Here is a 27,534-nt window from a genome sequence, read left to right as displayed (position 1 = left end):
GAGCCAAATTAAGTATTTTAACTAGGTTGATAGAGTGTGATACTTTTGAAGTGCTGCATGAGTGAATGTAGGGTCCTGTCTATTTGAGGTGACTGTTGAAGGTCTCAGGAAGAAAAGAAGGGTCAGTATTCTAGAATATCAAGATCAAATGGCGCTGCAGATAACTTTTAACTGTCTAATCAAATGAATTCTTAAAGTACAGTTGATTTCTAATTTGACAATCTCCCCATTTACAGTATATCTATTTTATGTTTTAAAAGCAAAGAATTGTGCTGTATTTTAAAACAGTGCTGGAGAAATACAGCGCATTGCCGGCTGCATAGATATTGTCAATAGAGTTAACATTTCAAATCAAATTCAACCCCTGTTTTTGGAGTTGTTTTACCAGAACTCTTTATCAATTTAGTAAAACTTCCTTGCTATTCCCAAATAGGTATGGTTAACAGGCATGCTTTGCGTTTATAAAATATCATCTGATGTTGAGTAGAAACAATGAATTTAATTATATTTGTCTTTGCAATCTTAGCAAAGTGCTGTCACCCATGTAATGTCATCAGCTGATCCTTTTCAGGTTCTCACACTGAAACTGGAGAGCCTAATTAATTGCTTTACTTTTGCTGCAAAAAGCTTCATAGCAGGACATATTTTGGCAATGGTGATCTGATAATCAATGGAAATCTGTGTAACCACTCAGTCAAATCGTGTTCACTTTTGAATTTTTTTTAAGTTTGTTTATTGCTCAGTTTCAAATGTGCAGGCATTTATCTATGACTGATTTTCTTTTACTCCCTACCCTCAACCCACTACCTCAGGATTTGCAGTGTTTGCTTGGAAAGGAGAGTCTGAAGATGATTTCTGGTGGTGCATTGATCGTTGTGTGAACATGAACGGCTGGCAAGCTAATATGGTAAATATGCCACTTTTCTAATCAAGTGGAGGACTGGAAGTTTTGATTATCAGGGTTTCTTCTAACAAAGAATTCTGTACTCAAACTTTCTCCTACGTTCATGTCTTCCTGCTCTTTCTCATTAACAATTTGAAGTTGATTCTTCATTGCTAACTCCCTAACCAGAGGAAATGGTATTTCCCTACTTGGTTTATCAAACTTCTTTCAGAATTTTGAAGCACCCCTTAAATCTTAGCCACCTTCACTCCATCGAAATGATCTCAGTAATTCAAACATCTCTTTGCAGCTACAATTTCTGATCCTTGATATGCTGGCTTTATAGATACTATTTTACAAAATGAGCTACCCAAAACTATGCATACTATTCTCAGATGCAAGATAATAAAATGTGAGGCTGGATGAACACAGCAGGCCAAGCAGCATCTCAGGAGCACAAAAGCTGACGTTTCGGGCCTAGACCCCTTCATCAGAGAGGGGGATGGGGGGAGGGAACTGGAATAAATAGGGAGAGAGGGGGAGGCGGACCGAAGATGGAGAGTAAAGAAGATAGGTGGAGAGGGTGTAGGTGGGGAGGTAGGGAGGGGATAGGTCAGTCCAGGGAAGACGGACAGGTCAAGGAGGTGGGATGAGGTTAGTAGGTAGCTGGGGGTGCGGCTTGGGGTGGGAGGAAGGGATGGGTGAGAGGAAGAACCGGTTAGGGAGGCAGAGACAGGTTGGACTGGTTTTGGGATGCAGTGGGTGGGGGGGAAGAGCTGGGCTGGTTGTGTGGTGCAGTGGGGGGAGGGGATGAACTGGGCTGGTTGAGGGATGCAGTGGGGGAAGGGGAGATTTTGAAACTGGTGAAGTCCACATTGATACCATATGGCTGCAGGGTTCCCAGGCGGAATATGAGTTGCTGTTCCTGCAACCTTCGGGTGGCATCATTGTGGCAGTGCAGGAGGCCCATGATGGACATGTCATCAAGAGAATGGGAGGGGGAGTGGAAATGGTTTGCGACTGGGAGGTGCAGTTGTTTGTTGCGAACTGAGCGGAGGTGTTCTGCAAAGCGGTCCCCAAGCCTCCGCTTGGTTTCCCCAATGTAGAGAAAGCCGCACCGGGTACAGTGGATGCAGTATACCACATTGGCAGATGTGCAGGTGAACCTCTGCTTAATGTGGAATGTCATCTTGGGGCCTGGGATGGGGGTGAGGGAGGAGGTGTGGGGACAAGTGTAGCATTTCCTGCGGTTGCAGGGGAAGGTGCCGGGTGTGGTGGGGTTGGAGGGCAGTGTGGAGCGAACAAGGGAGTCACGGAGAGAGTGGTCTCTCCGGAAAGCAGACAGGGGTGGGGATGGAAAAATGTCTTGGGTGGTGGGGTCGGATTGTAAATGGCGGAAGTGTCGGAGGATAATGCGTTGTATCCGGAGGTTGGTAGGGTGGTGTGTGAGAACGAGGGGGATCCTCTTGGGGCGGTTGTGGCGGGGGCGGGGTGTGAGGGATGTGTCGCGGGAAATGCGGGAGACGCGGTCAAGGGCGTTCTCAATCACCGTGGGGGGGAAGTTGCGGTCCTTAAAGAACTTGGACATCTGGGATGTGCGGGAGTGGAATGTCTTATCGTCACCCTACCAACCTCCGGATACAACGCATTATCCTCCGACACTTCCGCCATTTACAATCCGACCCCACCACCCAAGACATTTTTCCATCCCCACCCCTGTCTGCTTTCCGGAGAGACCACTCTCTCCGTGACTCCCTTGTTCGCTCCACACTGCCCTCCAACCCCACCACACCCGGCACCTTCCCCTGCAACCGCAGGAAATGCTACACTTGTCCCCACACCTCCTCCCTCACCCCCTTCCCAGGCCCCAAGATGACATTCCACATTAAGCAGAGGTTCACCTGCACATCTGCCAATGTGGTATACTGCATCCACTGTACCCGGTGCGGCTTTCTCTACATTGGGGAAACCAAGCGGAGGCTTGGGGACCGCTTTGCAGAACACCTCCGCTCAGTTCGCAACAAACAACTGCACCTCCCAGTCGCAAACCATTTCCACTCCCCCTCCCATTCTCTTGATGACATGTCCATCATGGGCCTCCTGCACTGCCACAATGATGCCACCCGAAGGTTGCAGGAACAGCAACTCATATTCCGCCTGGGAACCCTGCAGCCATATGGTATCAATGTGGACTTCACCAGTTTCAAAATCTCCCCTTCCCCCACTGCATCCCTCAACCAGCCCAGTTCATCCCCTCCCCCCACTGCACCACACAACCAGCCCAGCTCTTCCCCCCCACCCACTGCATCCCAAAACCAGTCCAACCTGTCTCTGCCTCCCTAACCGGTTCTTCCTCTCACCCATCCCTTCCTCCCACCCCAAGCCGCACCCCCAGCTACCTACTAACCTCATCCCACCTCCTTGACCTGTCCGTCTTCCCTGGACTGACCTATCCCCTCCCTACCTCCCCACCTACACCCTCTCCACCTATCTTCTTTACTCCCCATCTTCGGTCCGCCTCCCCCTCTCTCCCTATTTATTCCAGTTCCCTCCCCCCATCCCCCTCTCTGATGAAGGGTCTAGGCCCGAAACGTCAGCTTTTGTGCTCCTGAGATGCTGCTTGGCCTGCTGTGTTCATCCAGCCTCACATTTTATTATCTTGGAATCTCCAGCATCTGCAGTTCCCATTATCTCTGATACTATTCTCAGATGCAACCTGTTTTGAACAAGTTTATCATTACTTGTAGTTACTTAGAAAGATGCTTGTTTGCAGTGTTGGGCCCCTTTTCTCAGGAACGATGTACTGGCCCTGGAGCAGGTTCAGAGGAAATTCACGAGAATAGTCCCAGGAATGAAAAGCTTAACATATGAGGAATCTTTGAGGATTTTGGGTCTATACTCAATGGAGTTTAGAAGGATGAGGGTGGGATCTAATTGGAAATAACACTCTGTCCAGGCCGTTTGGTATTCTGTATGTTGGGAAGATACTTCCATTGGTAGGAGAGACTCGGCCCCGAGGCCACAGCCTTAGAGTAAACGGAAGATCTTTGAGAACATAAGGACATAAGAACTAGTAAGGCTGTTCGGCCCTTTGAGCCTGTTCTACCATTCAGTAAGATCATGGCTGATCTTTTCGTGGACTCGGATCCACTTTCCCGCGATCTCACCGTATCCCTTTAATTCCTTTATTGTTCAAGAAAAAACTACTTTAGCTTTTAAAAACGTTTACTGACGTAGCGTCAACTACTTCACTGGGCAAGGAATTCCATAGATTAACAATCCCCTGAGTGAAGAAGTTTCTTGTCAATTCAGTCCTAAATCTGCTCCCTCTAATCTTGAGGCAATGCCCTCTTGTCCTAGCTTCACCTGCCAGTGGGAACATCCTCTCTACTTGTATATTATCTATTCCCTTCATAATTTTATCTTTCTATAAGATCCCCTCTCGATCTTCTGAGTTCCAATGAATATAATCCCAATTTACTCAGTCTCTCTTCATAAGCCAACCCCCTCAACTCTGAAATCAACCTAGTGAACATCCTTTGCACCCCCTCCAGTGCCAGTACATCCTTCCTCAAGTAAGGAGACCAAAACTGCACACAGTACCCCAGGTGTGGCCTCACCAGCACCTTGTACAGCTGCAACATGACTTCTCTGCTTTTAAACTTGATCCCTTGAGCAATGAAGGACAAAATTCCATTTGCCTTCCTAATTACTTGTACCTGCAGACCAACCTTCTGTGGTTCATGGAGAAGGTCACCCAGCTCCCTCTGCATAGCAGCATGCTGCAACTTTTTAACCATTCAAGTAATATTCCCTTTTACTATCACTCCTACCAAAATGTGTGACTTCACATTTATTTACATTGTATTCCATCTGCCAGACCTTTGCCCATTCACTCAATGTATCATGTTCCTCTGCAAAGTTTCACAGTCCTCTGCACACTACGTTCTGCCGTTTGTCTTAGTGTCATCTGCAAACTTTGACACCCTACATGTGGTCCCCCAACTCCAAATCATCTATATAAATTGTAAATAGTTGTGGTCCCAACACCGATCCCTGAGGCACACCACTAGTCACTGATTGCCAGCCAGAATAGCACTCATTTATCCCCACTCTTTGCTTCCTGTTAGTCAACTAATCCTCTATCCATACTAATACTTCACCCTTTACGCCATGCATCCTTATCTTATGTAACAGCCTCTTGTGTGGCACCTTGTCAAGGCCTTTTGGAAATCTAGGTACGCCATGTCCACTGGGTCTCCATTGGCCACCTTGCTTGTAACGTCTTCAGAGAATTCCAAAAGATTTGTCAAGCATGACCTGCCCTTTGTGAGCCCATGCTGCGTCTGCCCAACAGGACAATTTCTATCGAGATGCCTTGCTATTTCTTCCTTGATAATAGACTCAAGCAACTTCCCCACTACAGAGGTTAAGCTAACGGGTCTATAATTCCCCATCTTTTGTCTACCTCCCTTTTTAAACACTGATGTCACATTTACTGTTTTCCAATCTGCTGGGACTGCCCAGAGTCCAGCGAATTTTGGAAAATTACCGCCAGTGCACCTGCTGTTCTCCCGCCATCTCTTTTAGAATCTTGGGATGCATTCCATCAGGGCTAGGAGACTTATCAATCCTTAGCTCCATTAGTTTGCCCAGCCCTACCTCTTCCATCATAATGATTGTTTCCAGGTCCTCACCTGCCTTCGTCTCTTTGTCAATTACTGGCATGTTATTAGTGTCCTCCACTGTGAAGACCGATACAAAATACCTGTTCAGTGCCTTGGCCATTTAATCATATCCCATAACTGAATTCCCCTTCTCATCCTCTAAAGGACCAATGTTTACTTTAGCCACTGTTTTTCATTTTATATATTTATAGAAACTTTTGCTATCTGTCTTTGTATTCTGTGCTAGTTTTTTCTCATGTTCTGTCTTGCTTTTCTTTGTAGCTCTTTTTGTGGCTTTCTGTTGACCTTTTAAAGTTTTCCCAATCTTCTAGTTTCTTGCTGTTTTTAGCCACTTTGTATGCCGTCTGTTTCAATTTGATAGACTCCCTTATTTCCTTAGACACCCATGGCAGATTACCCCTTTTCTTACAGTCCTTCCTTTTCATTGGAATATACTTTTGCTGAGCACTTTGAAAAATTGTTTTGAAAGTCCTCCACTGCTCATCAAGATGTTGCATGGCATGGAGGGAAGGTTTTATGAGGAAAGGCTGAGAGACTTGAGGCTGTTTTCATTACAGAGAAGGTTATGAGGTGACTAAATAAAGACATACAAGATGATCAGAGGATTAGATAGGGTGGACAGTGAGAGCTTTTTTCCTCAGATGGTGATGGCTAGCACAAGGGGACACAGCTTTAAATTGAGGGGTGATGGATATAGGACAGATGTCAGAGTTAGGTTCTTTACTCAGAGTAGTAAGGACATGGAATGCCCTGCCTGCAACAGTAGTAGACTTGCCAACTTTAAGGGCATTTCAATGGTCATTGGATAAACATATGAATGATAATGGAATAGTGTAGTTTAGATGGACTTCAGATTGGTTTCACAGGTCATCACAACATCGAGGGCCGACGGTCCTGTACTGTGCAGTTATGTTCTATGTTCTAACTGTCCCACCATAAAATCTTTGTTTCCAGTCCAGTTTAGCCAAGTCCTCCCTCCTTCTGTTGTAGTCCCCCTTGTTCAAGCATAGGAGCCTGGTATTGGATTTTATCTTCACACTCTCCATCTGTATTCTAAATTCAACCATACTGTGATCACTCCTTCCAAGAGGATCCCTAACTATGATGTCATTAATTATTCCTGCCTCATTACACAGGCCCAGATCTAGGATAGCTTGCTTCTTCCTTGTCGGTTCCATTACATACTGTTCCAGAAAACTATCACAGATACACTCAACAAACTCCTCCTCAAGGCTCCCCTGACCGAGCTGGTTCGGTCAATCTACATGTAGATTAAAATCCCCCATGATAACTGCCGTACCACTTTCACAGGCATTACTTATTTCTTTGTTTATTGCTCGTCCCAATGTGGTGTTATTATTTGGTGGCCTATAGACTATGCCTATCTGTGACTCTTTCCTCTTAGAATTTCTAATTTCCACCCAAATGGATTCAACCTCATTCTCCATAGAACCTATGTCATCTCTCAACACCACCCTGATGTTGTCCTTGAATATCAGAGCTACACCACCTCCCTTACCTTCCTGTCCTTCCTTCCAAATAGTCTGGTATCCCTGGATATTTAACTCCTCGTCATGACCATCCTGTAACCATGTCTCCATAATGGCTACCAAATCATATTCATTCACGATCATTTGTGCTATTAACTCAACAAACTTGTTACGAATGCTTGTAGCAATCGTAACAAGTGCCTTTATGCTAGCTTCTTACCCTCATGATTTCCAACACCTCTCATAATATCACCTGAGTTATTCAGCCTTTTTTTTTTGCTTCATTCGTAGTCTGTCTTGAACTTAAACCCTCCTGCACACATGCTAACCTGCTGCTTACCTTTTTTATTTGCCACCATACTTCCTGTCGTTTTCCCTTTCCCGTCCCCCTGACTCACTAGTTTAATGTCCTAGTGACCACCCTATTTATCCTTTATGCTAGAAACTGGTTCCAGACTGGTTCAGGTGGCGACCGCCCCATTGGTACAGATTCCCACCGCCTTTCCAAAATTGATGCCAATGCCTCATGAAATGGAACCTCTGTTTCCCACACCACTGCCTTAGCCACATGCTTAATTCCCTAATTTTCTTATCCCTAAGTCAACTTGCACGTGGCTCGGGCAGTAATCTGGAGATTATGACCCTTGAGGACCTTTTCCTTAATTTTGTTCCTAGTGCTTGATAATCCCCAAATCGAGTAACATCAAAGGTTTAGTAAAGTGCCTTGCCAATGTTTTTAGTCTCAACGTGGACCACAACAACTGGATCCTCCCCCTCCCGTTCCAATATCCTTTCAAGCCGGTCAGAGATATCCTGCACTCTGGCACCGAGCAGGCAACACACCATGCAGGACTCCCAATCCAGCTCGCAAAGGATACAATCTATCCCCCAAACTTCAGAATCCCCTATAACTACCACTTGTCTTTTTGCTCCCCCCTTTTGAATGGCATTCTGCACCATGGTGCCGTAGTGAGCTGGCTCATCCTCCCCGCAGTCCTTTTCTTCATCCCCACAGGGAGCAACTGTCTGTCTCGAACCTGTTGGATAAGGTCAAAAGCTGAGGCTCCTCCACACCTGAACTCAGGATCCCCCTACTTGTCTCACTTGCGGTCACACCCTGTTGTCCCTGATCACGAAGTGAATTTGAAATACTTAATCTACCAGGTGTGACTGCCTCCTGAAACATAGCGTCCAGGTAACTCCCCCTCGTGGATGTGCTCAGATTCCAGATCTTCACCTCTGAGCCGGAGTCCTTCCAGCAACCAGCACGTGCAGATGCGGTCACTGCTGTTCACAATGGGATCAGCCAGCTCCCATGTCATACAGCTACAGCACATCACCTGCCCAGCCATCTATACTTATTTAATGACATTATTACTTTATATAAATTTGAGTTAAATACTTTCTAATACTTCTGCTATGTTCTTTTTCAAATAACCAATTAATAAAAAAAAGTAAATTTTTAATCAATTACATGATACAGACGAAATAGAAAAAAATAGAAAAACCCTACCTTACCTTATCTTTTATAACGGAGATAAGGAGAAAAGTCTTCAGCCAGAGAGTGGTGAATCTGTGGAATTCACTGCAGAAGGCTGTGGAGGCCAGTTCGTTCCATACGTTTAAGATGGAGATAGGTTCTTGATTGTCAAGGGTTACAAGGAGAACGGCGTTGAGAAACTTATCAACCATGATTGAATGGTGGAGTAGACTTGATGGGTTAAATGGCATAATTTCTACTATGTCTTATGGTCTTGCTATTGAGAATTGCTCAGGAAGGAGATGTATTATTAAAGATTTTGGCCTTGCATTCATCAGGCTAAAGCCCAGAATGCTCGGTTTCAAAGGAAACCAGGTTTTACACAGCGTGAGAAGTGTGGTGTTCTGACATCTGCCCTGATGTGTGAAAGATGAGAAGTTTTGTAAGCAAGTCAGTTTTTTTTCCCAAGCAACTATCATTACTACTTTCTTCTTTAGAGAACAAGCCCCATTAATAAAACTGAAAAGGTTGTATTTAATGAGTATGTGTATGTGCCTTTCTCCTTTCTGAAGAAAAATGTGGTGCCTGCACTGGGAAACCTCTTCTCACCTTTTTGTCATCATTTCCATTAAATCCATTTGGAAATGATTGTAGCAATATGGAGTTCTGTTTTTTTAGCACCAGTTACTTGTGTGTTCTCACACTTAAGTTGCCAACCTGCATCAAATGATTTGTATGTAACATGCCTGTGTCTGGGCGCATGTGGTTCCAATGTGTTTGAAGTAGGATTTTCATGCCACAAGTTATGGCAAGTTTCAGGTTCAGGTCCTAGAGTCTAAAGGACAGTGTGCTTAAAATTATCTTGGAGGTGATTGAGCTGTAAAGATTTCCAAATCAATCTGGCGTTCCACGTGCTTTCTTGATAATTACGAGGTTGCAGTAATTAATAAACTTTCAATCTTCTTAATGAGTACCAAATTCTTTTTTAAAAAAAAACATCATAATACCCTTTGTTCTCTTCCTGTACTCCCAATCGTTCTCCAGCTCTGAGGAAATATGCAAGCAGTTACAACTCTTCAAACTTTTCTCATTCCCTTTTCTGAAATGGTAATGTGGTCTTGCTGGAATAAGCCTGTGGAGTGGAGAGCCAACATCCAATTATTTTGGTTCTTTAGACCTTCTAAGTGTGACTAAGCTTTCCTTAATTGGAACAAGGAGATTAAATAGCCTGAAAAATATAACTGAGAACTTTACAGAAGATAAATATTTGCAAGACAGTAATTTTTGATTTTAAAATAGGCTGCAAAAAGATATACAACAGTATTTTGAAATCTGCGATATCCATTGCAGCGCAGGTTTCTTTATGTCCCTGAACTGGAATTATTGAAACATTGAGGTTTTTTTGAGAAGATGAAAACAGCCATTCAGAAATGTCACTCAAATCCAAAGTACATTTTAAATACTGTAGCTGTTAGTTAATAGTGCCCCCTGGAGGAGGTAATCTAGTAATACATTGCATTTGATGCATAGAAATATTATGCCATGTGCTGAGCATTGCATAGAAATTTATTTCAGGTTGTATTATCATTTAAGACTTCTAAAATCTGGGAATGCAGGGTTGTTTAAAGAGGAGTGTAGCGAGGAGTGACCTTGCAGCAGTTGAGATTAATTTAATGTGTTCTTGTAGGATACGTTATCAAATAATTATTTTATAGGGCCCTGAACCTTGTTAATTTTCACCCTGGAAAAGTAAGGCATGGAAAATTTCATTCCTTTTTCTGTTCTATTGGATAACATTGACCGAGGTAATTAAATCCACTGCAGTAGCTCCAGAGACAATTGTGCAAAATCGAGTAACATCAAAGGTTTAGTCAAGTGCTTCTTAAGAAAAAGCTTTTGTTGACTGATAATTGCAGGTTACAAAGTATACAATTAAAGTTTTCCAAGTCTTTGTCCGGTTAGTGTTGGGTGTATAACTGTAATGCCAACAGAAGCTTGATTAAAGTCGCTTGCTAAAGGACTTAACACGCATTCACCTTGTCTCCATTCCTGTAACTAAGCTGTACCTAATTTCCTTAACCTTTCCTCATAGCCTAAATGTGTAAATTTCCTTACAAATGCAAAAATAAGTGACACCTTTTTTTTCCTTCTTAGATACTGGATGATGGTGGAGATTTGACTCACTGGGTCTATAAGAAATATCCCAATGTTTTTAAGAAAATCAGAGGCATTGTAGAGGAGAGTGTGACTGGTGTACACAGGTGGGGATGTTTGAAGTTTTCAGCTATAAAGAAAAATCTTGATTAATAATCTGATATCTTCAGTTTTGAAAAGAAGTGATGGGTAGTGCTAAAAAATAGTGGTTCTGCCCATAATTAATGGAGGGGCAAAATACTAAGATCGCGAATGCTTGAGTCCCCTGTGCACGTTTGTTGAGAATACCAAAAATGTATGAATAAGTGACTTTAGTTTTTAAAAAAATTCTCTCATGGGATGAGGGCATTGCTGGCCAGGCCAGCATTCTTTTGCCAATCCCTAATTGCAGTTAAGAGTCAACCATATTGGTGTTTGGTCTGGAATCACATGTAGGCCAGACCAGGTAAAGATGACTGTTTTCTCCCTGATGGATATGTAGTGAACCAGATAGGATTTTCTGACTATCAACAATGGATTCATAGTCTTTGTTAGACTCTTCTTTTGTTCCAGTTATTTTTATTGAATTCAGATTCCACCGACTGCCATGGCCAGATTCACGTCCTGGTTACCAGAACGTTACCTTGTGTTTCTGGATTAGCAACCCAGTGATTAAATACCACTAAGCCGTTGCCTCTCCGCAGTTTAGTGCTTAATGATGTGAGCTGCTTCTACAGTACGCTCGGTGTTCAATCCTGATTACAGCTGTAATGTGGTGATCCAATAGGAAGTTTAGGGATTGTGTTCTTAAGAGAACAGTTTTTATGCAACCTTTCTGAGCTGTATCACTTTAAAGGTAACATTTATCATGGCATGACTTATTAGGTTTCTGGATGAGTGATTTCCATTGTTCTCTCTTTATACGTACTAGCATGGTTTTGCGTGTGGGAGATCATGTCTTGTTAACTTTGAGTTTTTTTTTAAAAGAACTTGCAAAAAAAATTACAAAAGCAGAGTGGTGAGCACTGTCTGTATGGACTTCAGCAAGGCATTTGATCAGTTTCCGTATGGTAAACTGGTGAGCAAGGTTTGATCTCATGGAATCCAGGGAGCTATAGCCATTTGGATACAATTTAATGTAGGTTTGAAGGTATGAGACAGAATGGTAGTGGGGGGTTGTTTTTATTGGACTGGAGGCCTGTGACCAGTGGCCAGTCCCCTGTGCACGTTTGTTGAGAATACCAAAAATGTATGAATAAGTGACTTTAGTTTTTAAAAAAATTAGTACAGGGTCCGTTGTCTTTATTTTGTCATTTATATATGTGATTTGGATGTGCTTATAGGAGAAATAGTTGGGGAATTTGCAGATGACACAAAAATTGGTGTAGTGGACAGTGAAGGAGGTTACCTCAGGGTTCCTTTGTACTTTGATCAGGTGGGTCGAGGAGTGGCACATGGAGTTTAATTTCGATAAATTTGAAGTGTTCCACTTTTCTAAGATAGGTGGACTTGTATGCTTAATGGTAGGGTCTTGGGGAGTGTTGCTGAACAAAGAGACCTTGGGGTACAGTTTCATAGTTCCTTCAAAGTGGAGTCACCAGTAGACCGGGTAGTAAAGAGGGCATTTGGTACAAGCCTTTACTTATCAGTGCATTGAATATAGGAGCTGGGGGCTCATGTTGCATCTGTACAGGATGTTGGTGAAGCCACTTTCGGAATACTGTGTTCAGTTTTGGTCTACCTGCTATTGAAAAAGATGTTATTAAACTTGTAAAGGATCAGAAAAGATTTACAAGGATGTTCAGGCTTTGTGTATGGGGAAAGGCTGAATAGACTGGAGCTATATTCCCTGGAGTGTTGGAGGCTGAGCAATGACCTTTATAGAGGTTTATAAAATTTGAGGGGCGTGGGTTGACTGAATAGCCAACGCCTTTCCCTCATGATAGGGGAGTCCAGAATTAGAGGGCATGGTTTTAAGGTCAGCCAAGTACTAGTAATTGGAGTGAGATTAATTTGGTCTGGTCAGCATGGATAAGTTGGAGTGAAGGGTCTATTTCCATGCTGTACAGTTCTATGACTCTAGGAGTGTACTTTCTTTATCACACATGCGTCTTTTGATAGAGTAAAAAGCAGTTTGGGTTTCATCAGTCAAGCTTTCAGATCAGGTGAGAATAAGATAGATTTGCTGATCCAATTTTCCAGTGGTTGCTGCATATTGACAACTGTTGTGAAGCTAATCATTTTGAAACATACCATAGATCCAAATTGCCAACTTGGGAGTTTAATTTTCACCCCTGCAGAAATTTTGTTTCATGTTTTTAATATTGGTGCCATTATTTTTGCATTTTCCGCCAAATACCTCTTGGGTGCAGTGTCATTGGTTGCCCCCATAAGTGAGCTTGCATCTCCTATGGTCCGCAGTGTACCCTGAATATACTCGGGTGCTCCACTTTCCTCCCACAGTCCAAAAAATGTGCCGGTTTGGTGCATTGGTCTTGCTAAGTTTGCCATAGTGTCCAGGAATATGCATGGCTAGATGAATTAGCCAAGCTGTATGTCATGTCATGGGGATAGGGTATGGGTCTAGATCTGGTGGGATCCTCTTCGGAGGTTTAGTGTGGTTTCGATGGGCTGAACGCTATTCTATGTAGTTAAACAATAGCATAACTCAAAAATTGTGGTGAAAAATTCTTGTTTATACCAGCTTCAGAAATTTGAAGCTTCTATTGTGAATCTTCGCCTCCAGACAAGAAGCAAACTGGAAATTTAAACAAGGCAAAAGAATTTGTTAACAAAGTGTGGAGCTGGATGGACACAGCAGGCCAAGCAGCATCTCAGGAGCACAAAAGCTAACGTTTCCGGCCTGAAACGTCAGCTTTTGTGCTCCTGAGATGCTGCTTGGCCTGCTGTGTTCATCCAGCTCCACACTTTGTTATCTTGGATCCTCCAGCATCTGCAGTTCCCATTATCACTAAAAGAATTTGTTAATTTGCATGGTTACCTGATTCAGTAGTGTGCATTTTTGATTGAGTAACCAATTTTCCTTAACTCCTTCATTCTGAAAGCAATTGAAATTTTTTTACTTATTAAAAATAGGTTGACCTTCAGTTACTAAATCTTTGAAGTGAGGCTCATTCAGATTTTTAAAATGCGAGTAAATTATTTGTGCTGTGACAATAGGAATTACTCTTGTCTTTGTGTGAGAGACAGAACAAGCAAGATAGCCTCCTTTGTTTAATTCTGTAAGCTAAATAGTTTGTGTAAGTGAGCAGATGGTTGGACCATTTACCCTGAAGTGGGATCAAAGCTGTTTGTGTCAGGAACTCTTTCAATGGCTTTAATGAAGCACATGCAACTCTCTTGCTGGTGGAGTGATCCCTAGATCTTTAGGTATTGACTAATAAGCCACCTTCTTGCAGTAGTGGAGTATGTAGATTATGCAGTACCCTGTTGAATAATTGTTGCTTTTAAAATGCTAGCTGCTTTTTTTAAAGAAAAAGCTAATTCGAGCACTGCAGAAATGTTTTTCTTAAAAATCAACTGGATTCAACATTTACTGTGTTTCTCTCTCCACAGATCCTGCCAGACGTGCTGTAGTTTCTCCAGCATTTTTCCTGTTTGTTGCAAATTTCTAACGTCCACAACATTTTGTTTTTACTATAATATTTAAATTGGTACCACACAATGGGTAGAAGTTAACAACAAATATCTTCCACTGTAATGGGCAAATGCTTGTAATGAAAAAATTGTATCGCCCTGAAAACGGCAGACTTGTGATAGCATGTGTAATCATATGTGCACAACATTTTAACGAGCAATTACTACCCTTTTAGAGATAATGGGAACTGCAGATGCTGGAGAATCCAAGATAATAAAATGTGAGGCTGGACGAACACAGCAGGCCAAGCAGCATCTCAGGAGCACAAAAGCTGACGTTTCGGGCCTAGACCCTTCATCAGAGAAGGGTCTAGGCCCGAAACGTCAGCTTTTGTGCTCCTGAGATGCTGCTTGGCCTGCTGTGTTCATCCAGTCTCACATTACTACCCTTTAGTTCATTTCAGATCTCAATTGTGGATTTAAATTTAATAATTGAAACACTATTCATTTAATAATATCTTTCCATATGCTCCTGAGTGTATCTAGCCTTGAACTAGAAATTCAACATTGATTGACAGGGAAATGTTATAGTACAGGTAGTTGTGCTCTTGTGTGACCTTGTGTTATAGAAAATCACATTATCGGGAAATTGCTATATCTGTACAGCAGAAAGCTTGCATTATCCAAATAGAGTCTACTATTCATTAATTGTGCTACAGCCGATTTGTGTTAATGGAACACTAATTTTTTCAGAACTGCCTGGAGTGATTTCAAGTTTTCTTTACTTCCAGTGGTTAAGTATTCTTTCGTTGACAGATTTTTAAGTGCTCTATCTCCTTTGTAGCTTCCTCCTTATCCTGTTTAACTTGTGGCCTTCTCCATACCACCATATCCCCTTGCAGACTCCTCCTTCTACCATTTCCATAGTTGCCGAGTCATGCAGATTGGAAACAAGCCATTGGTTCCAACTAGTCCACACCCAGTCATAATCCCAAACTAAACTAGCCTTGCCTGTGCTTGCCCCCATCTGTCCAAACATTTCTTATTAGTGTACTTTTCCAAATGTAGCCATTGTAACTGTGTCTGTTTTCACCACTTCCTCGGAAATTCATTCTGCACGTGAATATTTTTTCTTAAAAATTGCCCGTCATAAATCTTTGTCCTCTCACCTTTTTAAAAAAAAAGTCCTCTAATCTTGATCTCCCACCCTAAGGAAAAGAGACTTGTCATTTACCTTTTCCATACCCCTTGTGATTTTCTAAACCTCTAGAAGGTCTCCCGTCAACCTGCTATGCTCCAGGGAAAGGGGTCCTAGCCTACCCAGCCTTATAAGCTTTCCTTATAACTCAATACCCCATTCTTAGCAATATCCTGGTAAATCTCTTCTAAACTACTTCTTCAGCTTAACAGGGCAATCAGAACTGCACACAGTACTCCAGAAGAGGTCTCACCATCCTGTACAGCCTCAATGTAATGTTTTCCAACTCATATGCTGAAAGGTCTGAGTAATGAAGGCAAGTGTGTTAAATGCCTTCTTAACCACCCTATTTATCTGATGCAAAGTGCAAAGAATTATGCGCCTGAACCCCTAGGCATCTGTGGTGTCTGTTCTACAACACTACCAGGGGCCCTACTTTCAATTGTCTTGACCTTGTTTGTTTTACCGGAATGCAATACTTTGTATTTATCCAAATTAAATGCCACCTGTCACTCGTTAGCCCATTGACCCAATTGTCAAGATTTCTTTTGTAATCTTAGGTGTCCTTCATAACTGTCTACTATACCACCAACCTTTCTGTCATCTGCAAACATACTAAAGATGCTTTCTATAATCTCATCTACATTATATATATAAATTACAAACTACATGCAACTAGCAGTGATCCCTGTGGAACACCACTGGTCATAGGCTTCCAGTCTGAAAAACAATCCTCCATCACCGTCTGTCTCTGACCGTCAAGCTAATTTTGCATCTGGTTGACAAGCACACCCTGAATCCTATATGATCTAACTTTGGTAATTAGCCTACCATGTGGAACCTTGTCAAAGGCTTTACTCAGGTCCAAGTAAACAGTGTCTCCTGCTGTGTCCTCATCAATCTTGTTTGCTTCCACAAAACACTCAAGTTTGTGAGATCAGATTTATTTTGCACAGAACGATGCTGACTATCCCTCTTCATTCCTTGTCTCTCCAAATGCATATAAATCTTGTCTTTCAGAATCATTTCCAACAACTTAACTGCTACCAAAGTCAGACTCCCAGATCTATAGTTCCCAGCTTTTCCTTACATCCTTCTTAAACAAATGCACAACGTGAGCCACTTTCCAGTCATCCAGCACCTTGTCCCAGATATTTTTGCAAGAAGCCCTACGTTTTCCCACAATGTCCAGGGATACACAAGATCAGGTCCCAGAGATTTATCCACCTTTACAAAAATAGTAGTGCTCGAGAACTTAGGAAATATAATGTGAACTGTTTTCAAAACATCTATTTATTTCCCTGATCTCTCTAGCCTCCATTTCTTTCTCTACTTTAAAAATGGATCTGAAATATTCATTTTAATATTTCTCCCATCTCCTGAGGTTCAACTTAAAGACAACCACTTTGATCTTTCTGTACTTGCTGTCTCACTCTTAATGTACTGTCAGAATCTCCTAAGACTACCCTCAACCTTATTTGGATTAAGGACATCTCGACTGTTGAAGCATATTGTTAAAAGGGAGTCAGAAACTGGAAGTTATCCTACACATTGGTAGGAATTACCTAGTTAATGTAAAGATTCAAGTTTTAGACTGAATATAAGAGGTTAGGTAGAAAATTTTTAAATAGACCCTCAAAAATAATAAGCTGTAGTTAACTCCTGCTGCCAAGCTTGAATGAATGAATGAAACAGTAAATGACACAGATCGGTTACTGAAGAGGTGTAATATTCAGGGGTTCAGGTTCTTGGATTATTGGGATCTCTTCTGGGGCAAAATGTCCTGTTCCAAAATGATTGATGGGTTTCCCCTGTTTGGAAAGGGACCAATACCCTAGCAGAAGATTTGTTAAGCCTGTTAGGGGAGGCTGAAGTAGTGTGGAGACTAGGTGGAAGCAAAGTAAATAAAAAGATGAGAATGGTTTGGTTTTGATTCTGAAAAGAACAAGTTATTTAGAAAAGACCGACAAAAGTAAGTCAGAAAGAAGAAGCTGAAGAACTAAATTGCATTTTTATTTCAATGCAAGGGCTCTTACAAATACAGTTGATGATCTTGGCATGTTTGAGACATCCTTAATCTTACATTCTCCTTGCAGCCTTCCACTTGCCCCACACCCTTCTTGCAGCTTCCCATCCACTGCTACCAGCAAGTGATATTCCCTTGGTCCCCTGTAATAACTCCTGAAACGTGGGCCAGTATTTCATTCCACCCATCAAACAGCTCTCCCTCTTTATAGTATCTGGGAGATTAATGCTTTCTTTGGTTTACGGGGGATTGATAACTGAGGATATTGAGCTATTTTAATTCTGCTCCTTCCGTGAACATAAATACATATGGCATTATTAAAACATGACTGCCTCGCTTCATAAATGATTTTGAGAAAGAAAGAAACAACCTTTGAGAAAATCTGAAGAGCTGGTTGTGGTTTGGTGGGTTTGATGGTTCAAAGAAGTGGAACTGTTTATATAATAACTAAGTTGTGTACATTTGTTTGTCATGAACATAGTTGTAAAATTTTTCATGTGTGGGATTTCAGTAGTCCCTACTAAAAGAGGCAGAGTACGAAAACAAAAAAAATTTCTGAACTTGTACTGTTTGATCTCATTATGCCTTTGATTTCCAGTTCTGGGTAGCAGAAAGATTTGTCGATTATTGTATGTTGGGGGTACTTCCTTAGAGACAGTAAGCCTGAGGAGATGAGATAGAGATATCTAAATCTTTCAGAATTTTATACAAGAAAAATAGATTTTTCTACCAGTGGCTTATCAAAAATAAGGTGTTCCAGACAAATTTCATAAATTGATCAGTAAAAGAACCAGAGACAAGGTGGGGAAAATATTTCTAGGTTGAGTGATTTTAGGATTGGAATGCACTCCCTTCCTGCTATTATAGTGAGTGCAGATTCATCCTGGTATCTAAAAGGAAATTGCATTAAAATGCTTAGAAAATAGTAATGAAAAACAAGATTGGAGGTAAGGTGGTAAGATTGATGACTGACTGGATTTCTTTTTGGAAATACCAAATGGTGCAGACTCATTGGGCTGAATGATCTCCTTTTTTTGTGCAACATTTTATCTGCCTTGGAGATTGCAGACTCTTCTTTGGGATGATAACAAAGACCTCCTCTGTTATGTTGGATTGTGAAGGCTTTTGATGGAACCTATTGAGATTAAAAGATGAGCTGAAATGATGCGCCTGCACACAGGTGAAACACAGCTGCTTCTCTTGATCCTGCTGTGAATGTATTCTTGTATGTACAGACTGGGCTAAAAAACATTATGAAACAAGACAGGATATCAACTTTGTATCACCAGCGTTTGTTATAACTATATCCTTAGCATTGATTAAGGGTTAGAAAAATACTTGGCGAAAATACTTGTACTGATTAAATCTTAATCTTTCTTTTATTTCAGGCTGTATCAGTTGTCTAAAGCAGGCAAGCTATGTGTTCCAGCCATGAATGTGAATGATTCTGTTACCAAACAGAAATTTGATAACCTCTACTGCTGCAGGGAGTCCATCTTGGATGGGTAAGGAATAGTGGTTCAGTTTATTTTTTTTGTTTTGGCAAGTTTTTATACAGAATTAACTTGTCATTCTCTTAATTACATTGAGAAATGCATTAATATATAAGTATATTTCTGTCTTACAAACTGAAACATTTGCTTACAAATTTGCAGCACAAACTTTGAATAAGTGAGGCTTTTGTTCTGTTAATGTTGACAATTCAGAATGACCAATCCATGCACAATGATGTAAGAATGGTTCATTTTAGGGGCTCTTGTGTGCTTGTTCCCTTCTTGACCACCACCTCGTGGGGGAGAAAGAAAAGTGTTTTCTTGTCCGAATCCCTTACTGATTCTCAACTATCTAATCTGTGTATATGTTCCTTGAACTGGGCTTTATTTACCTATCAAGGGAAAGTCTGTAATCTCTAGGGTAGACAAAATGTTGTACAACACCAGGGCATGTTGAATAATTTTAATAATTACCATGCGGTACCTGGTAATATTTGGTTTAATTATTTGTTTAGAGTTTCTTTAATGTTTTGAGAGGGCTTGGTTTCTATTTTGGGGTATACTTTGCTGTTTTTGTGTTAGTGTGTGCTTCCATACCCTGTCGTTTCCCCCCCACTACTAAAACACTCAGCAGGAATTACTTCTTCTCCAGCTCAGGAACATGAGCCTTTTTGGCATCTGTTCCATTGCACCAGCTTAACCTGAGCTGGTCCTGCTGTCAGGGGAGTCGGAACTCATTTAACACGGTAACTGACTTGAAAGCCCCCTGTGTGCTGAGAGGAATTTATACATTTAAAAAAAAATTGGAACTTATATCATTATTTTGATTAAAGTTACAAACCTGCTGTGCTCTTGCAGGTCAAAAACTATGAATTTCATGTTCTGCTTCTTGTGTTCTGTTGCCAGCTTAAAGAGAACAACAGATGTGATGTTTGGTGGGAAGCAAGTGGTCGTGTGTGGATATGGAGAGGTAATGTCCAACTTAACCTCTACTGCCTTTGTACATAAATAGACACTCTTAAAAATCATTCATTTGATGGCTTTTTAAATTTATTTTACTCTGACTCATCTGATGACTTTTTTTATTTCATAGTCCAATTTGCAATTTAACTTGTGTTAATTTTAATAAATTTGCACTCATTCCAGGTTACTATAGTTTAGTGATCTTGATGGTTGTAGTTTTTGCATGATTGCTGTGTAGACATAGGATTTCTGGTTTGAAAGCTACTCTCACATTAAGTTACTGCTGATGTGGAGTGTGTTGCTGGTGCTGTTGCAGCAATTATGCGGAAGTAGAAAAGTTGTCGTGACATCTGAGCAAGCTGTTAGTGCATGAAGTATTGAAATTTGGTGTCCTTCTGGCAGTAGGAAAACAACCATCACGAATTGCAATTGATTCATGTAATGTAACCAATGCCTTTAATTTCCTTATGTTCCTTGCTGATACAAATGAAATAACCCCAGTAACCTGTTTTAGTGCTAGGTGTGCTCTTGAAGGTTCTACTAAGCATTCCCTCACTTCTTCCCCTTTTTCTTTTGTCAATGTCCATGTGTGGAGCCCATTGATAATCTCTCCCAAAGAGAAGCTTTCTCAGTTTCAAATACCTTACCTTATCTAGTGAGCGTGTCTATCAAAAAGAATGCAACTCTCTTCACACCCTCTTACCTATTTTCTGGTTCCACTAGAAGGATTGTTGTAGAATTGGGCCTGTCATAACTGTCACTCAACCTAGGAATTCAGACACAGCTGCAGGTGTGGAATTTTCTTTATGCAGGGAGATCTATCAGAATAGCAAGAATCTTGCTTTACTGGATCTTGTGAGAAAAAAGAAGCAGTGTTACTAACTCTATGGTTTAAAAATGTTAGATCAAAAGAAATTGCTATTTGAAATTAAAGAAGTACCTTGATATTCTGAGTGCGAAACTTTGCTACACGTTTTAAGAAAAAAGTCCTTGTATTACATGTTAGCTTGTCTTTTTCATTCCGATGTTTTTAAGGGGGAGGTCGATTAAATGAGTGTGAAAGGAATAGAAGTTTTGACTGACTGGATTAGATGAAGAGGGATGACCTTGATCACTTGGGCTGAATGGCCCCTTTCTTTGCTGTATCATCTCTTTAATTCTGTGTAGGTAATGGCTGATACTACATATTTCCCGTACCTACAGTTTTCAGTTCAAATTTGTCTTGTGTTTTTTTTAAACTTTCTATACTCTGCATCTAGCTCAAATATATTTATGGTTTGATTTGAAATCATTTGCAGTAAACCCCACAGCAATAAAATAGTTCTGTAGACTATATCTTCTGTTCCATGAGACCAAAAACTGTGAAGGAGCAACTAATAATAATGCAATTCTTTTAATGTTGATGTGTTTTTATAGGTTGGGAAAGGTTGCTGCGCTGCTCTGAAAGCACTGGGTGCTATTGTTTATGTGACAGAAATTGATCCAATTTGTGCTTTACAGGCCTGGTAAGGTGACCGTTTTCAAAGCTTACTGCAGCTACCTGCCCAAACTTGATTTGCTTTCACTAAGTGAACTAATGATTAATAGAGCCTGTAAGGTGATACTGAGCCACCCACATAGGTGATGAGCTGTTTTAATTCCTCGCATTTGATTTGGTGGACACTTAATTGTGAATTAATTTCTGCATTGTTTTAACCATTGATCTTTTTAGCTGCATTTCCTCTAGGAAAAATTCTATCTAATTGATATTTGTCAATTCTGATCATAGTTGAACTAAGCAAGAATTGTTCAGCAAAGAAACATGTTCTTTCTTAATTTCAAGAACACTGTAGGCTGCAAATGATGTGGTTAGTTATATTTATTTTATTCTGTATTTGCTCTACTAAACAGCAAGCATTTTTGCAGATATCATACATAAGAGAAGGATTATTTCAAAAGGAACATTAACCTTTTTGGTTGTGAGAGTATACATATCAAAGATACACTTGCTTTATTCCATATCAATTTTGCAGATGTTTTTGGGGGAAGCTTTTTTCTTATCCATTTGGATATTGGAGTCCTGAAGGTAAGGTTTAACATAGTTTTCATTGGCCAGGATGTCATTACTGAAACTTGGCTTTTCCTCATCTAAAATCAATGCCCTGCTTCTAAAAGGGTTCATTGGAAAACAATTTACTGTTTTTTTTCTTTCCTGTGCCAACATTTCTAAGCAAGTTTTAGTGCTGCCAAAAAGACATATCAGCTAATTGCTGATTTATGTGCAATCAGACCTTTGAACTTCTGCTTTGTGTCATGTTGAATGATGCACCTACGCTGATGCTGTGTTATGTGATTTTTCAATAAACTACCTGGCCATTGATCTAACATACAGAAGATCTTTCAAATACTTCCAAGTAAATGAGATAAATCCATAAAATGCTTCTAGGACTCATCGAATACTTAGCTTCTGGTTGAAGCTAGAACTAGGAATTGTTTTAAGATTGTTGGGAGCAGTACAAGAGGTGTTAGAAACTTGGTAATAGAAAACAAGTTTAAAGAAAATGGTAGAATTACGAAAATTTAGATATACTTAGGATTGCCACATCACATGACAAAGTAGTTTAATTCTATGGTGATATATTAAACCAAAATCTGTGGAGAAGTTCTAACAAATACTTGTGCAGTTAACTGTTATACAATACCTTGGACTGTTAACCATTTTTTTCACTAACCAATCAATGTCATTTGTTTGATGTACATTTAACTTCTGGTGATACAAGTAAGTCACAAAGTTGAACTGCAAGTACATCAAGCAAATTAAGAAGGCAATGGTACGTTAGTTGTTATTGCAAGGTGGTTAGAGAATAAGAGGAAGAATTTCCACTTTTTCATAGTTCTGTACAGTGTTTCACCAGAGTTCTATGTATGTCTTTTGCCTCCTTACCCAAGGAGTTATACACCTCTTAAAACCTTGTAACAAAGGTTTACTAGAATGACTCCTGTGATAAGATGGAGTAGAATGGGTCTGTATTTCCTTGAGTTTGGAAAAATAACCTCATTGAAAATACAAAACTGAGGGTTTGACAGGGTGGATGCCAAAAGGGTCCCCTGACTATAGAGGACAAAACTAGGAGTTAGACTCTTGGGTTAACATTGGTTTAACATGGGCTTGATGCTCACCATTTAGGAAAGAGACGAGGGCAAGTTTCTTCAGTGTTATGCCTGCTGTATCAAAAAGTATATTCAGGATTGCGATTGTTACAACTTCAGATATTAAAGGAATCGAGGAATGTGAAAATAGGTTGGGAAAATGGAGTTAATATAGAAACTTAGACATAATCTTAGAGAGTCACCTTGCTCCTGTTCCTAATTCTTGCCTTTTGTATGCCACCCAGTAATAGTCAATACAACTGACACGACTAACTAGCGAAGCAAATTTTGTGTCTCTCAATCCAAATGGACTATGGACCACTAGGGTGATTGTTACAGTTGTTGTTTTTAATTGTTGTTATTGTTTATTATTATTTTATTCTTTTTATTAACATAAAAAGTAACATTTATCACGTTGAATGCCTTAAGGATAAGCATTTGGCTTGTCAAACCTACTTTGCCATTTAGTACAATCATGACTGATCAAACACTTCAGTGGGTAAAAGACCTAACCTGTTCTCATAGATAATGGGAACTGCAGATGCTGGAGAATCCAAGATAATAAAATGTGAGGCTGGATGAACACAGCAGGCCAAGCAGCATCTCAGGAGCACAAAAGCTGACGTTTCAGGCCTAGACCCTTCATCAGAGAGGGGGATGGGGAGAGGGAACTGGAATAAATAGGGAGAGAGGGGGAGGCAGACCGAAGATGGAGAGTAAAGAAGATAGGTGGAGAGGAGAGTATAGGTGGGGAGGTAGGGAGGGGATAGGTCAGTCCAGGGAAGACTGACAGGTCAAGGAGGTGGGATGAGGTTAGTAGGTAGCTGGGGGTGCGGCTTGGGGTGGGAGGAAGGGATGGGTGAGAGGAAGAACCGGTTAGGGAGGCAGAGACAGGTTGGACTGGTTTTGGGATGCAGTGGGTGGGGGGGAAGAGCTGGGCTGGTTGTGTGGTGCAGTGGGGGGAGGGGATGAACTAGGCTGGTTTAGGGATGCAGTAGGGGAAGGGGAGATTTTGAAACTGGTGAAGTCCACATTGATACCATATGGCTGCAGGGTTCCCAGGCGGAATATGAGTTGCTGTTCCTGCAACCTTCGGGTGGCATCATTGTGGCACTGCAGGAGGCCCATGATGGACATGTCATCTAGAGAATGGGAGGGGGAGTGGAAATGGTTGCGACTGGGAGGTGCAGTTGTTTGTTGCGAACTGAGTGGAGGTGTTCTGCAAAGCGGTCCCCAAGTCTCCACTTGGTTTCCCCACTGTAGAGGAAGCCGCACCGGGGGTGGCCATGGGCACCCACATGGGCCCCAGCTATGCCTGTCTCTTTGTAGGTTACGTGGAACAGTCCCTCTTCCGCACCTACACAGGTCCCAAACCCCACCTCTTCCTCCGGTACATTGATGACTGTATCGGCGCTGCCTGTTGCTCCCCAGAGGAGCTCGAACAGTTCATCCACTTCACCAACACCTTCCACCCCAACCTTCAGTTCACCTGGGCCATCTCCAGCACATCCCTCACCTTCCTGGACCTCTCAGTCTCCATCTCAGGCAATCAGCTTGATTGATGTCCATTTCAAGCCCACCGACTCCCACAGCTACCTAGAATACACCTCCTCCCACCCACCCTCCTGCAAAAATTCCATCCCCTATTCCCAATTCCTCCGCCTCCGCCGCATCTGCTCCCACGATAAGACATTCCACTCCCGCACATCCCAGATGTCCAAGTTCTTTAAGGACCGCAACTTTCCCCCCACAGTGATCGAGAACGCCCTTGACCGCGTCTCCCGTATTTCCCGCAACACATCCCTCACACCCCGCCCCCACCACAACCGCCCTAAGAGGATCCCCCTCGTTCTCACACACCACCCTACCAACCTCCGGATACAACGTATCATCCTCCGACACTTCCGCCATTTACAATCCGACCCCACCACCCAAGACATTTTTCCATCCCCTCCCCTGTCGGCTTTCCGGAGAGACCACTCTCTCCGTGACTCCCTTGTTCGCTCCACACTGCCCTCCAACCCCACCACACCCGGCACCTTCCCCTGCAACCGCAGGAAATGCTACACTTGTCCCCACACCTCCTCCCTAACCCCTATCCCAGGCCCCAAGATGACATTCCACATTAAGCAGAGGTTCACCTGCACATCTGCCAATGTGGTATACTGCATCCACTGTACCCGGTGCGGCTTCCTCTACATTGGGAAAACCAAGCGGAGGCTTGGGGACTGCTTTGCAGAACACCTCCGCTCAGTTCGCAACAAACAACTGCACCTCCCAGTCGCAAACCATTTCCACTCCCCCTCCCATTCTTTAGATGACATGTCCATCATGGGCCTCCTGCACTGCCACAATGATGCCACCCGAAGGTTGCAGGAACAGCAACTCATATTCCGCCTGGGAACCCTGCAGCCATATGGTATCAATGTGGACTTCACCAGTTTCAAAATCTCCCCCTACTGCATCCCTAAACCAGCCCAGTGCATCCCCTCCCCCCACTGCACCACACAACCAGCCCAGCTCTCTCTCTCTCTCTCTCTCTCTCTCTCTCTCTCTCTCTCTCTCTCTCCCCCGCACGCCCCCCCCCCCCCCCCCCCCCCCCCCCCGCCGCATCCCAAAACCAGGCCAACCTGCCTCTGCCTCCCTAACCGGTTCTTCCTCTCACCCATCCCTTCCTCCCACCCCAAGCCGCACCCCCAGCTACCTACTAACCTCATCCCACCTCCTTGACCTGTCAGTCTTCCCTGGACTGACCTATCCCCTCCCTACCTCCCCACCTATACTCTCTCCACCTATCTTCTTTACTCTCCATCTTCGGTCCGCCTCCCCCTCTCTCCCTATTTATTCCAGTTCCCTCTCCCCATCCCCCTCTCTGATGAAGAGTCTAGGCCCGAAACGTCAGCTTTTGTGCTCCTGAGATGCTGCTTGGCCTGCTGTGTTTATCCAGCCTCACATTTTATTAACCTGTTCTCATAATCCTTTTGCTACAACTAATCAAACTTATCAATATACTTTAAACATATATGAGATTGAGCTTAGGTTAGAGAATTCCAAAGATTCACAACTTTGAATGAGCGGATTTCTCCTCAATTTGATCCTGAATGGCATGTGTGTTTTTATTTAAAATTGCCTGCAGGTTCTCGACTCCTGAGCCAGTGAAGCTACTTACCAGCTTCTATCCATCTATTCCTTCTAAGTATTTTGTAACTTTCAATTCGATCAGCTGTCACGTTTAACTGTCGCAAATACAGGCCCAGTTTGCCTAGTCTCCCTCTTTAGGACTGTGAGCGATAAGGCTAAGTTTGGTGAACCTTGGTTTTGCAGCCTCAATGATACCTTTCCTGTGGTAAGGAGGATAAAACAGTGTAAAATTCACCAGGTGCAATCTGACTACGTTTTCAATACAGTTGAAGCACGTCTTCACTACTCCTGTACTCAAACCCTCTTGAGATAAAGCCTAGCATTCCATTAACCATTCTACAGTTTCACAGTTATTTGATTAAAGTTGTAAGTAGCTGACCTTTCTGTCAAAATTAAACACATTTTACTGTTTTCTTTTGTCATGAACTTTCTTCCCCCCCATAGTATGGATGGATTTCGTGTGATGAAATTGAATGAAGTTGTACGACAGGGAGACTTGATCATTACCTGCACAGGTACTGGACGGATGCAGTTATAGTTACAGCATGCACAATGTCTAAATTAGCAACCAGGTTTGCCACTGTGATTGTAAGTATTGCTTTAAAAATGAGAGTTGGAATGGAGGAAGGTATTGAAAATGACAGAAATGAAACAAATAGTTGATTAATTTCTGAATGTAAACAGATGTGGACTAAATGGGTTGAGGTAGAATTGGGGCTTTTGCACTTGTTAAATGCAATCCTTTCATGTGAATATTTTTTAATTTCATCAAAAAGCACAATGGAATAGGATTATTTTTGAAAGTCTCAGATGTATTGCATTTTTCTTTTTTTGTTTTCCCACTTTTTTTCTTTCTTACAAGAAGCAAGTGTTCAGTACATTCTGGCTAGTTGATGCACTATAAAACATGTCATGATGTCAAATTTATTTTCCAATGATTTATCTAATGATTAAACAACAGGAGAATTATGTTTCTCAGTCATCAACTATGAATAGGCATTGATGCATATGTGAATTACATTTTAATTTGTACTAATGGCATAAATGGCAGTGTGGCTATACTTATTAAATAGCTTCTTTTTAAATGGATATGTTCTATTTTTAGGTAATAAAAATGTTGTTACTAGGGAACAACTTGACCGAATGAAAATGGTTGCATAGTCTGCAATATGGGGCATTCCAATACTGAAATTGATGTGGTAAGGAAACGTTATAATAAATTTAGATTGTAAAATTGAAACCCTTAAACAGTTACCTAGAAAGAACAGATTAAAATAGCTTGTGTGTGGAGCTAGCATGCAGTTTGACACAAT

At 41.8% G+C, this 27,534-nt stretch overlaps 1 protein-coding gene across 1 annotated transcript in view; it reads left to right on the top strand.

Annotated features, from left to right (window-relative positions):
• The window catches only part of LOC125462661 (S-adenosylhomocysteine hydrolase-like protein 1), a 102,842-nt gene that overhangs the window by 61,131 nt on the left and 14,177 nt on the right, over positions 1-27,534 (top strand). The window contains 8 exon segments of the mRNA XM_059653213.1: positions 813-907; positions 10,696-10,802; positions 18,884-19,000; positions 19,895-19,958; positions 21,368-21,456; positions 26,666-26,736; positions 27,327-27,365; positions 27,368-27,420. Of these exon segments, the coding sequence (XP_059509196.1) occupies positions 813-907; positions 10,696-10,802; positions 18,884-19,000; positions 19,895-19,958; positions 21,368-21,456; positions 26,666-26,736; positions 27,327-27,365; positions 27,368-27,420 (635 nt within the window).

Source organism: Stegostoma tigrinum, chromosome 21 (genome assembly GCF_030684315.1).
Source record: "Stegostoma tigrinum isolate sSteTig4 chromosome 21, sSteTig4.hap1, whole genome shotgun sequence".
NCBI lineage: Eukaryota > Metazoa > Chordata > Chondrichthyes > Orectolobiformes > Stegostomatidae > Stegostoma > Stegostoma tigrinum.
Note: the sequence above shows the minus strand (reverse complement) of the source record. Positions and strands in the feature narration are given on the sequence as shown.